At 55.7% G+C, this 12717-nt stretch overlaps 1 protein-coding gene across 6 annotated transcripts in view; it reads right to left on the reverse strand.

Annotated features, from left to right (window-relative positions):
- Positions 1-336: 336 nt before the first annotated feature.
- Positions 337-12717, reverse strand: part of LOC126997720 (fez family zinc finger protein 2-like) — a 96769-nt gene continuing 84388 nt past the window's right edge. For 5 of the 6 annotated variants that reach the window (XM_050858971.1, XM_050858970.1, XM_050858968.1 and 2 more), the window contains 4 exons: positions 8122-8325; positions 7123-7730; positions 6840-6990; positions 337-3069 (listed from right to left, as the gene is read on the reverse strand). In XM_050858971.1, coding sequence (XP_050714928.1) covers positions 2579-3069; positions 6840-6990; positions 7123-7730; positions 8122-8325 — 1454 coding nt within the window. In that variant the 3' untranslated portion in view covers positions 337-2578. The remainder of the gene's footprint in view (positions 3070-6839; positions 6991-7122; positions 7731-8121; positions 8326-12717) is intronic. The other variant, XM_050858967.1, reaches the window with a different exon arrangement.

Raw genomic sequence — 12717 nt, forward strand, 5'->3', positions numbered from 1 at the left:
TTACACTCACGTTGTGTTGAGGAGTCCCCTGGAGCACCGGTGTTCTGTTATCGTGCTTCTCTGTGTGTGTGTGTGTGTGTGTGTGTGTGTGTGTGTGTTTTATTTCTGCAGTCTGGTTCTGCTCGGTGTTTGATCAAGGAATAACCTGCATCAAAGGGTCTCTTGCCGTACTGAGAGAGAGAGAGAGAGAGAGAGAGAGAGAGAGAGAGAGAGAGAGAGAGAGAGAGAGAGAGAGAGAGATGAGTGCTTGCTTCCAGCTGCCTCCTCCTCTTCCTCCTCCTCCGCCAGGGGTGTCATTCACACATTCGCGTGTACAAAGTTGAGATACTTTATTCCATTACACTTAAGAATACATTAAAGTACATCTTTATATATGACTATATCCCAACAATAAGTTTGTCTCCTTGTCTTAGCTTAGTAATTTCTATTTTCCAATGTGCCTTACGCGAGGAGGGAAGAGTGAAGGGGGGGGGGGGGTGCTGCTGGGGACCGAGGGGAGGGGCGGGCGGGGCAGGGCGGGAGGGGACTCAGGGAGGTGGACGAATGCATAGCGGGGCGGGTGACGGGCGGCGCCGCGGCCGGACTATGACAAGAGCGTGACCCAGGCCGGCGGGTTTGGGGCCTGGGTGACAGCCGCCCCGCAAGGCGATCAGCGCCATGGCGTGCGGCGTCGCGGGGCGGCTGTGCCCACGGGACGAGGCAATCTTTGGTTGTTCTAGCTGGCCGCTCCCTCGCTGCCTCGCACGCACGCAGCCTCCCTCTCTCCCTCGCCGCCCCCCCCCCCCCTTGCTCGACGCTCGCGCGTGAGTTGCTTGGACAGCGACGACAGACTCAGATGCTTCAGTCCACGTGACGGCGAGAAGTATTAAGTATAACACAAAGGAGTCTTTGGCATTCTTGGATTGTGAAACCAATTGAGCGACGCGCATCAAGTTGACGGATTACAGGCGGCGCAGCATTAACAGCAGCAGCAGCAAAAGAAGAAGAAGAAGAGGAAGAGACAGGCGGGGCGGGGCAGAGGGGACACCGAGTGCCCTGGGGGTGTCTGCTGGAGGGGTGGAGGGGCAGAAGGGCGAGGAATAGTCATATATCAGCCAGGGGGCGGCGGGGCTTCCCCGCGCGTCACGGCCATGCCCTCGGGTTTGCGACTCTCGAACACTCGGTGAAGGGCGGCCACGGGGGCAGGGTCGCGGCGGGGCCACACGAGACACGGCGGCAGGAGCCGCTTGGGGCGTCTCGTGACGGGGCACGCAGGGGTGTGGGCAGCGCCAGGGCGGGGCGGGGCGGGGCCATCCTCGGAAAGGGCCGTTGCAGGGCCTCCGAGGTCCTCCAAGCAGCGCGCTGCCCGGCCAGCGTCGCGGGGAAGGTGAGGGTGACAGCGAGGGGGCGGGGGACAGTGTGGTGGGGCGCGAGGCCACGGGACTATAAAGGCACAGCGTGAACGCCAACACTATCGTCTGCGTGCATCACGCATGTACGTACAAACACATCACTAGACTAACACCTTGACAGCCAGACTCACGATGTAGCAGTGGACGCGTAACAGTCAGTGGAATGCTGAGGACGGAATGAATACGTATCTACGGTGCTCGTGACACTACAGAACGGTGTGCCCGGCACGGCCTCCACAGCCACCTGCTCACTGGGTCGGAGAGAAAGAAAGAACACGGAACTTAGGCTAAACATTACTTACAACACCTCACGGCCACTACTTCGACACCATAAATAGGATTGACTTAAAGTTACTTTGGTTTGATGCTAAGTGACTAGTCCCTTACAGTGTGACGAGGAACTAAGGAACGGCGGCGGCTCCTCTCCTAGGCTGCAGCACACACACACACACACACACACACACACACACACACAGTCCTAATGCGTGCATAAATCAGACTATTCTTATACTTCTCCTTTTTTCTGTTTTCTGTTTTTTTTATTTTCCACGTTAATACTGAAGTGTTTGTACCTCAGGCCGACTAAGACAGTGACTATGGCGACGCCGCGGCCCCCGGTAGGCTGGTGTTCCCTCGCGGCGCGGCGCTGAGTTGCTGAGCTGCTGCCTCTTCGTCCTGGGGCTCAGCACTGGGGCGCAAGGCATTTCTTGGCCTTGGCTGCAGCAGGGAGTCGACGGACGCCACACCGGCGCTGCGCCGTTGTGCTGGACGCAGGCGTGGCTGGTTTTCCGTGCGGTGACTCCTGTCGAAGCCTCGCCGTGGGCAGCACTGCTCGCTGAGGCTCAGCAATGCAGTCTTTGTGGCGGCGGCTGCCCATCGCGGGGGCCGCCGCGCAGCGCCGCGCACTGCCAGGCCGCCAGAGGGCGCTAACACCTCTGTAGCCTCTTTTCCAATTTACACTTGCGACATATCCATTGAAAATGAACTAGAGACTGTCACACACACACACACACACACACACACACACACACACAGTGTCAAGTCCGCGGCTCACGAACACAATACATAAATACAACACCTCCTTCTTCTTCTCCGCGTCCTCCAGGAGCAGCACCTCAGCGGGGCGGGGCGGGGCGAAGCGGGCAGCACCGGCTCGGGGCGGCCGGCGCTGCGTGTCGGCCCTGGGGTTAGTCCTGCGCCTGTGTGTACAGCGCGATGCCCTGTTGGCACAGCAGCCGCCGGGCCTCGCCGGGGGCGGCGGGTGAAGCGCGGGACTGCCTGGCCGGGGCGGCGCGCCCCTCGCAGGACGGCGGCGGGGCTGGGTCGGCGTCCTCAGGGGAATTGTTGTTACTCAAACTGTCGTTGTTATTGTTATTGTTGCTGTGGCTGTCACTGTTGTTGTTGTTGCTGGCGATGTTGTTGTTGTTGGTGCTGCTGTTGTTGTTGTTCTCGGAGTCCTCGAGGACGGGGAAGGGCTGCGGGGGCGGCGGCGGGATGTGGTCACAGTTGGGGTGCACGGACTCACGGTGTCGGCGAAGGTCAACTTTCCGTTGGAAAGCTTTCTCGCACAGGCCGCAGGCGAACGGTTTGTACCCGGTGTGCTTCCTCATGTGCGTGATGAGGTTGGAGGACTGGCTGAACGCCTTCCCGCACACCACGCACTTGTGGGGCTTCTCGCCTGAAACAAAAAAACACCGTCAGCGGAGGGAAGCTAGGAAAATAAAATTGTGAATCACCAGTGCCTGCATGGCCAGTGCCACACAGCGGGCGACACAGTGCCCCGCGAGGCTGGCCGGCGGTGCAGACCTACACGTCCCTGTCCTGCCAGTGCTCAGTCTTCCACCGGCACCCTGACTGCCGCTCCTCGCGTCCCTTTACAAGACCAAGCCACCCTCGTCCTGCCACACGTCCTGGCGCGGGAGTCCCCAATGCTGGCTACAGCGGGGACCTCATTCCTTCATCATAACAAAGCTGCTCCCCGTTTTGCAGGGCGGGAGGGCGGGCCATGGGTGGGAAGGGGGGAATGGGCGGGGAGGCGCACCTGACTAAGGCGAGCAATTAGGGCAGCAAACAATGGCGTAATGACGGCGTTGGGCTATTGATTAAGTGCACGCAGCGAGCACTCGAGGCGTCCATTTCCCCGTGTTTCATTACGTGATTAATCTGCCGAGGAGAGGCGAAGGCGGAGGCGACACTCCACCCTCAGGCACACCCACACGTCACGAGGAGGAGGAGGAGGAGGAGGAGGAGGAGGAGGGGTTGACACAGTGGATGAAGGTTGAACATACTGGCAGGGAGATGTTATCGCTAAGAATCGTGAATATTACAGTGCGGCGGGACGGGGCGGAATCGTTAGCATTATGGCCATATTCTTAAACATTTCGGCGCCCAGGCACACACACGTTTGACAAGGCTTTCGTGAGAGTTTCGGCCATTTGTAGAAGTAGTTTTATGACCCTTCCGGTAGTGTGATTATTCTTTTGTGCCGTGAAACTACGAAAACACTCATTAGAACGCGACTGGTCTCCTTTTCGGACTTTGGAAATAGTTTATGTGGGAGGCGGCAGCGTCCAGGCACACACACGTTTGACAAGGCTCTCGTGGGAGTTTTGGGCATGTGCAGGGCAGTTTTGTGACCCTTCCAGTAGTTTGATCATTCTTTTGTGCCGTGAACCTATGAAAACACTCATTAGAACACGATTGGTCTCTTTTTCAGCCTTTGAAAATAGTTGATGTGGGAAGCGTCTGAGAATACCGAGCTCTAAGTTAGTGCGGCCGCCAGCGATGACAGCTTGACTCGCGGGGCTTGAGTGCACGCGTGTCGGGCTCATCACGCTGGACAGGTGGGGCGGGGGTGAACAGGCGCGAGTGGCGGCGGTGTTTGTTCACGAATATGTCAATAAACAAGAGTGGAGTGTGAGGGATCACGGGTGTTGGCCGCTGCCACAAAGACGAACGGCGGGGAGTCACGATGATGGACGGGTTTCGAAGTGGTTAGGCGGGCGGGGCGTCTCCTGGGGCGGCGATCTGGGCGTGAGGGCGCGGCGGCCGAACACGAGACAGGTTAGGCGCTGGTCTGCAGGGCTTGTCGGGGTGCCTGGTGAAGGGAGAGACGAGGTGGAGGAGGTGGAGGAGGCGTATCTTGGTCTAAGGGCATTTTGGGGTTGTGGGGTCAGCGGTGCCTGGCGGAGGAAGGGACAAGGAGGAGGAGGAGGAGGAGTAGGCAAGACGTCGTAACTCAGCCCGCAGCGGCCGTCATCACCAGGTCGGGTCCGCCGCAGTAAATCACACCTCGTTACACGGGCTCCTTGACGGGCCTCTCGCCGCTGATGGCGTGAATGAAACTCCTCCAGATATAAATGTTGCACTTCAATGCGCGGCCTGAACGCTGATGGCCGCGGTCGATGGCGGCGTGATGGGCGAGCCACAAATCTTGGCGGGGCGCGGCTGTCAGGGCGCGGCACAAAGGGCGGCGCTGCGAGCCTTTCACGGTAACGAACCTGATAAATGGTCCGGCATTCCGCCTAACACCGGCCCTTGAAAGCGTAATTGTGCGCGATGGAAATGTCAATATCGGGTTACGTGGAGGAGGTGTGGGGCCGCCGCTATATACCGCTATATATACACCGCTATAAGAGCGACGCGACACCACTTGACCGTCCGAGATAGACTTACCCATCCTAACCTACTCTATCTTTGCCCTGACCTAACCTCGCACGGCCACCCCCTTCTGTCACACTCTAGTTAGCGATCCCTTCCCTGTCACACCGTCTCTTCTATTTGGTTTATCATGACACCACTTGACCGCTCCGAGGCAAGATTTCCCCATCCTAACCTACTCTATTCTTGACCTGAACTAACCTCGCACGGCCACCCCTTTCTGTCATACTCTAGTTGCCTGTCCCTTCCCTGCCATACCGTTTCATATATTTTCTTCCTCTTCCGTCCTCTCTTTTCCTCCCTTTCCCTTGCTTTCCTTCCTCATTTCTAGAGAGTAAAGTGACACAATAGTCTGCTAAGAATTCTCCTCCTCCTCCTCCTTCCCCTACCTCCATCTTCTATTTTCCTCATTCTTCCCCTCTAATACTTCGCTTCTCCCTCCTCCTCCTCCTCCTCCTCCTTCACCTAACCAATGCTTTCTCATCCTCCCCTAACTCCACCTCCTTCCTCTGCCTTCATCTTCTCTTCCCCTCCTCATTCTCCTACCCAATACTCCCTCCTCCTCCTCCTTCCCCTCGTCCTCCTCCTCCTCCTGGTGTATAAGTGGCGCTAAGTAAATTGATTCCGATATAAAGACGAGGAGCTGCTGCCACCACCACCACCACCACCACCAACGCGACCTTGTTTGAAAGTGTTAGCCTAGCAAGGGTCGGCGCGACTTGGCTCAGTGACAAATGGACGAGCGCTCATACATCACGCTAAGGGTTGTAATGGGCGAGGGGAGAGAGAGAGAGGGAGGGAGTGAGAGAGAGAGAGAGAGAGAGAGAGAGAGAGAGAGAGAGAGAGAGAGAGAGAGAGAGAGAGAGAGAGAGAGAGAGAGAGAGAGAGAGAGAGACGGGGGGAGGGGGTAGTGTGTATTTTTAGCCATTATTATTCGGTATTATTATTATTATTATTATTATTATTATTATTATTATTATTATTATTATCAATATTATTTTCTTCCTCCTCTTCCTACCTTACCTACTTCTTTCCTATTGCTCCTCCTCCTCCTCCTCCTTTTTTTTTCTTCTCCTGCACTGCTCTTCTTTCTCCTACTTTTCCTCCTCCTCCTCCTCCTCCTCCTCTTCCTCCTCCTCCTCTTTCGCCCCCCTAACGCTCTGCTTCTTCCCTTCTTCCTCCTCCTCCTCCTCCTCCAACTCTTCTTCCCCTCCGTGACAGCTCTTATAACTTCAGCCAGCAATCCATTCCTCTGAGATTCCCTTGGAGGCGTGAACAGTCCCCACACACTCACTGGCACTCCCTCACTCAGTGCCTCCCTCTGGCCCTGATTAGGAAGCCCCACTCAACGCCTTCTCAGTGTGGCACGCGCTGAGCTGCCTCTATACGCCTCTCTGCCTAGCGTGGCTCCCCCCGGCACTAACTAGCTTAAGATTGGTACATGAAACCTCGGCTACCCCGACCGTCCTCTTCCTCGACGCTGCTGGAACTCCTTAACTCAACGCCCTTTCCCAGTGTGCCACGCGGTGAGCTGCCTCTACGCGCACCTCAGCCTAATACACACACACACACACACACACAGACAACGCTAACCGACAACAACTAACTAACAAACATATTATCAACCTCCTACTCTAATAAAATTATTCTCATAGATATATCGTAGTAACATCTCTGTACCCCGCTCTTAGCTCATCAGTATCATTATTTTTTTATCATTATTATCATTATTATCATCATTATCATCATTATTTTTATCAGTCAGACGTGGGGGGCAGCGCGACTCACCCGTGTGTATGTACGTGTGTTTCTTCATGTCGGACTTCTGGTGGAACCGCTTGCCGCAGTACTGGCACGGGTAGGGCCGCGTGTCCGAGTGGATGAGCAGGTGGGTGGACAGCGTGGACGACCGCTTGAAGCACTTGCCGCACTGCTTGCACTGGAAGAAGGGAAGGAAGCTTAGCTGAAGACAAGGTTTTGATATGTATTGGTTGGTTTATAGTATTATGTGATGTAGTGGAATTAAACTACCGTGTGTGTGTGTGTGTGTGTATGTGTGCGCGCGCCTCACCTGGAAGGTTTTCTCGGTCCTGGCGGGCGAGACGCTGGTGTAGGGCGAGGGCTGCGTGACGCCCTTGTCGGGGTCGGCGGGGTAGGCGGCGTCGCAGGGCTTGGTGGCCGCCGCGGGGGAGTGCGCGCGTTTGACGTGCACGTCGAGGCTGAGCGGCGAGCTGAAGGTCTTGGGGCACTGCTGGCAGCTGAACACCTCGGAGCCGCCGCGGTACACCGGCGCCCAGGGCCACACGCCGGCGCACCAGGGGGAAGAGAGCCCTTCCTCGCGGCCCACGGGGGCCGCCTCACCCTCCTTGTCGCGCGTGGCCAGGCCCTGCAGGTTCACCACGAAGTCCGCGTACTGGCGCAGGCCCAGGCGCAGGCTGAGGGGGTCGAGAGCGGCGGCGCGGGGGTCACGACAGGGCTCCTCATGCGTGGGGTGTGTCGCCTCGCAGTCGCTTGAGTCCATGGGGCTGAGGCGGCCCGTGGGGGACGGCAGCGACTCCTCCTTCTCCTCCTGCTCCAGGGCCGAGGCGGGGGACCAGATGGCGGCCTTGGCAGGGCGGCAGCTCTTCAGGGACAGGTTCAGGGGCTCGTCGCGCTTCTCGGGGGAGGGCGGCAGTGTGCCTGTGGAGGGGGGGAGCCGTGAGTCAGGGGGAGGGTAGGGGGGAGGGGCTGTCACTACATACTATGTAACATTATTACAGTCAGTATTTGGAAGGACGGCAGCGTGCCTGTTGGGAGGGAGCCGTGAGTAAGGGGGACGGGTTGTCACTAAATACTGTGTCATATTACAGTCGGTAAGGGCACTTGCGATAAGTTGAGTGAAAGAGTTTGCGACGCCTCAGATCACTAATGAATGAATGATTTCTCAGAGAACCAGAAACACGCCCGGATGACTCACGCCCGACACTCATCAGCTGAGTCACTGACCACAGAGGGGGCTGGGGGCGGGGTGAGTCAGGGAAGGGGAGGGTGGGTCAGGGTGAGGGGAGGGAGGGGGGAGGGGGCCACTCACCTGTGTAGTGCTTGCCCTGGTGTCCGCCGAGGGATCCGCTGTTCCAGAGGGAGCCCAGCGTGGCGGCGGAGGCGTAAGAACGCATGAGGGAGGACGAGTAGGGGTAGAGGAGGCCCGGCGTGAGCGGCCACGTGTTGTTGAGGTAGCCGCTGGGGGGCACCAGGGCGCTGGAGGCCACGCAGCCGCTGCGGGGACTGTCGCATCCTGTGGGGGAGAGGAGGCAAAGGTCACACCACACGAGCCATGCTGCTTGACGCTGCCCGCCGCCTGGCAGCTGGTGGCGCGGGACAGGGCTACAGGCCGGGCTGAAGGGCAGAGGAAGGAAGGGGCGCACTACAGCAAGCCTTCCTGCCGCTGCCCGCCGCCTGACAGCTGGTGCAGGGCGCTGGGACAAGAACTGAAGGGCAGAGGAAGGAAGGGGACACTACAGCAAGCCTTCCTGCCGCTGCCCGCCGCCTCACAGCTGGTGGGGCGCTGGTACAAGGCTATGCATGAGGACTGAAGGGCAGAGGAAGGAAGAGGATGCCACAGTCAGCCTTCCTGACGCTGCCGCCGCCTCGCAGCTGGTACAGGGCGGTGTGACAAGGCTAACGGGTGGAAGAAGAGACAGAGGGAGAAACAAGTATACACACACAACACACACACAAGTTACAGCCATTCAAACCTACCCTCCCCTAAGCCTTCCCGCCACTGTTCATCACCTCACAGCTGGTACAGGGCGGCTAGCGGTGGTGTTGAAGGGCAAGGAAAGGAATATAGGCGTAAACAAAACAGTCTAAGGTTCAACATCTCTCTCTTTGCCTCTGTCTCTCAAGTAACACAAGCTTCACTCCGTCCATCCTCCTCCCTCCTTCCCTCCCTACCCTTCTCCTGCCTCCTTCCCCCCCCCCTCCCCAGCGAGGCACCCAGATCACCGAGGCGTGCTGCAATTGGTCGAGCCAAATCACAGAGCCGAGGTTAGGTGGCACTTGTCCGTCTTCAAGCCCGAAAGGCACCGCACGCCGCCACGCAGATATCGACACATAACAACCCCCATTAGAGAGCCTTCACGTGAGGTAGAAGATAATAAGGACGTGAGGGAGAGGTTCAGAGGTGATATAATGAGTTGAGGGTTGAAGGGAAGTAGTTTAAGACGTGGATTTTGAGGTTTAGTGAGGAAAACTTCAGTAAATCACACGTCGGGAGTCATGCCAGCCAGGGTGTCGGGAAGCCCCTCGTGTGAGGGCTCCGTGGGGCTTCTGTTGGCGCGATGCAGAATATGGCGACGGTGACACGCCCTCTGACTGCCTCTCTCCTCCCTCTCTCCCGGTGCTTGTCTCCTCCCTGCTGATGGTTACGATGATGGCTGTGTCGCCCTCAGAATCAGTACAACGCCTCACACACGATTTGTTTAGATTACCCGACACACACACACACACACACACACACATACATACATACATACATACAAAAGTGGATAGGTTGGTTAATATTTAGATATGCAAATAATGGATTAACAGATAGATATACAGATAGATAGAAAGAGAGATATAGATAGATAGATAAATAGGTTGGTTTTCATATACTACAAGTCCCGAAACACACACACACACACACACACACACACACACACACACACACACACACACACACTTTTTCTTCTCTCCATTCTTTTTTTTCCTCTTAATCAGTCGACCTCTTCCTCCCTCATTCCCTTCCTCCTCCTTCTCTTCCTCCTCTCCTCCTCCTCCCCTATGCTCCAGACACACGGCGAGAAGGTCATCTGGTGTGTGTGTGTGTGTGTGTGTGTGTGTGTGTGTGTGTGTGTGTGTGTGTGTGTGTGTGTGTGTGTGTGTGTGTGTGTGTGTGTGTGTGTGTGTGTGTGTGTGTGTGAGAACTGTTTAAATATATTTTGACCATCTTTATTGCATGATTCTGTAGTAGTAGTAGTAGTAGGAGGAGGAGGAGGAGGAGGTGGTGTTAATAATCATGGTACTGGTGTTAGTGGTATGTGCTGGTGGTGGTGGTGGTGGTGGTGGTGCCCTCTCGCCCCGCCGCCACCATCACCACCATTGCCGCCGCCGCCGCCGCCCGCACGCCGGCTGTCACCCGTCTCGCCGCCCGCGGGCCCGAGCAACGCCGCGTGAAGGCTGTCAACGGTGTGTGTGTGTGTGTATGTGTGTGTGTGTGTGTGTGTGTGTGTGTGTGTGTGTGTGTGTGTGTGTGTGAAATTTTGTCAGTTTTTGTTTTCTTCCTTTTCTGTCTGTCTGTCTGTCTGTCTGTGTGTCTGTCTATCACTCTCTCTGTATAGCTATCTGTCTGTCTTTCCATCCATCCCTATAATTATATGTATGAATGTGTGTATATGTATATGTATGTATATGTCTGTCTGTGTCTGTTTTTTCACTCTTCCTAACAGCAAGAGACGGTCTGCCCTGCTCTCTATGTAGTAGTAGTAGTAGTAGTAGAAGGAGGAGGTGGTGTTCATGGCGATGGTGTTGGTATACCAGTAGGGGGAGGATCGGGCCTGGTGTTAAAGTGTCAAGCCTAGGGTGGGGGGCAAGCAAGGGCTGGTGTGTGTGTCTTCGGCGGCCGCGGTTCACACACCTTCTTCGAGTATGCGGGGAGAGTGTCGGTGTGTTTGCCCGGGAAGTCTTGGGTACACATGGTTAGCGTGTTGGTCTTGGCGCTTGGCCGTAAGAGGCGAGTGTTTGCCTTCCCTGAACGGCGGCGCAACATTACCGCTGTTCAATAGTGGCTCCTCCTCCTCCTCCTCCTCCTCCTCACGACTCCGACACCTCCATCATCATCGGTGTTGTTTGTCACGGAAATATTGGAGGGGTCGGGGAAAGGTCACTCTCTCTCTCTCTCTCTCTCTCTCTCTCTCTCTCTCTCTCTCTCTCTCTCTCTCTCTCTCTCTCTCTCTCTCTCTCTCTCTCTCTCTCTCTCTCTCTCTCTCTCTCTCTCTCTCTCTCTCTCTCTCTCTCTCTCTCTTCCCTCCTCCTTTCTGTTTCGTATCGAGTTATATTATTATTATTTTCGTTTGTATTTCCTCCTGCCTACGACTTAAACTTATTCAAGAGGAGAGTATCAAGACACCGCATCGCTTCGTGCACCCGAAATTGACCTCTCGTTCTTTCTGATTTATTTTTTTTATTTTTTTTTATTTTTATTTATTTACGTCTCCGCCTATTGCGCCGGTAGGCTTGCTTGAGGGGCCTGGATGGTATTCGGCCCCAGCCCGTCATGGCGCAGGCGTGTTTATAGTGGCGCCATCTTCTCTTGGCTCATGCTGCAGCCCGGAACTCGTTCTTGATTCTTGGACGGTTTCCTCTAGAGTCCGGGTGGATGGGTGGTCTTCAGGACAGCATGTGGGTAGTTTTAAGCCACTCGGCGGTGACTGAAAAATCCGAGGTGGTAGTGTGGGGATTCGAACTCGTGTCGTCCATCACGCGGTGAATGTGGGCCCAGCACGCTACCACTTCAGCCACCGCCTAGCGGGCTTTTTGTTGTTGCTGTTGTTTTTGTTTTTGTTCTTAAGCTGCCGCCCCACCCTTGCTGTAAAAAAAAAATATACTATGGACGGATTAGAAGGTTAGTCACGAATATTGGTGCAAGACGAATGGTGCTTCCTGATATGTCTTACCAAGCGAGCGAGGGTGTTCACGTGTTTGCCCCGCCACTATATACTGGTTTATGCGTGTTTGCCAAGAGAAAACCGTCATTTGTATCACCGTTCTCAGACATCTCACCTAGCTTGCACAGGCTGATCGGGAAGAGATTACTTACGAAATTTGGTGCAAGACGAATGGGATTTCTTGAAACGTGTTACCTAGCGAATTTGTGCATGAAAATCGGGTTAGTCTTCTCTGTGGACTTAGGGAAGAGTCGTAATGGGAGTCAGAGACGTTTAAGATTATGGACTTTGGTGTTTGGGCGGGGGTGCACGAGGAAGGGGCGGCACTATATGGAAGGAGAAGAGGCAGAGGAAGGGGCGGCACTATATGGAAGGAGAAGAGGCAGAGGAAGGGGCGGCACTATATGGAAGGAGAAGAGGCAGAGGAAGGGGCGGCACTATATGGAAGGAGAAGAGGCAGAGGAAGGGCGGCACTATATGGAAGGAGAAGAGGCAGAGGAAGGGCGGCACTATATGGAAGGAGAAGAGGCAGAGGAAGGGCGGCACTATATGGAAGGAGAAGAGGCAGAGGAAGGGGCACTATATGGAAGGAGAAGAGGCAGAGGAAGGGCGGCACTATATGGAAGGAGAAGAGGCAGAGGAAGGGCGGCACTATATGGAAGGAGAAGAGGCAGAGGAAGGGGAAGGAGAAGAGGCAGAGGAAGGGCGGCACTATATGGAAGGAGAAGAGGCAGAGGAAGGGGCGGCACTATATGGAAGGAGAAGAGGCAGAGGAAGGGGCGGCACTATATGGAAGGAGAAGAGGCAGAGGAAGGGGCGGCACTATATGGAAGGAGAAGAGGCAGAGGAAGGGGCGGCACTATATGGAAGGAGAAGAGGCAGAGGAAGGGGCTGTGCTGTAGGGGGCAGTACTGTATGGAAAAGCAGGGTATATGGTTCCCCCCTTCCAAATAAAGTCAGTGGGAGAGACGTTGAGCTTA

The sequence above is a fragment of the Eriocheir sinensis genome, chromosome 12, assembly GCF_024679095.1.
Source record: "Eriocheir sinensis breed Jianghai 21 chromosome 12, ASM2467909v1, whole genome shotgun sequence".
Classification (NCBI taxonomy): Eukaryota; Metazoa; Arthropoda; class Malacostraca; order Decapoda; family Varunidae; genus Eriocheir; species Eriocheir sinensis.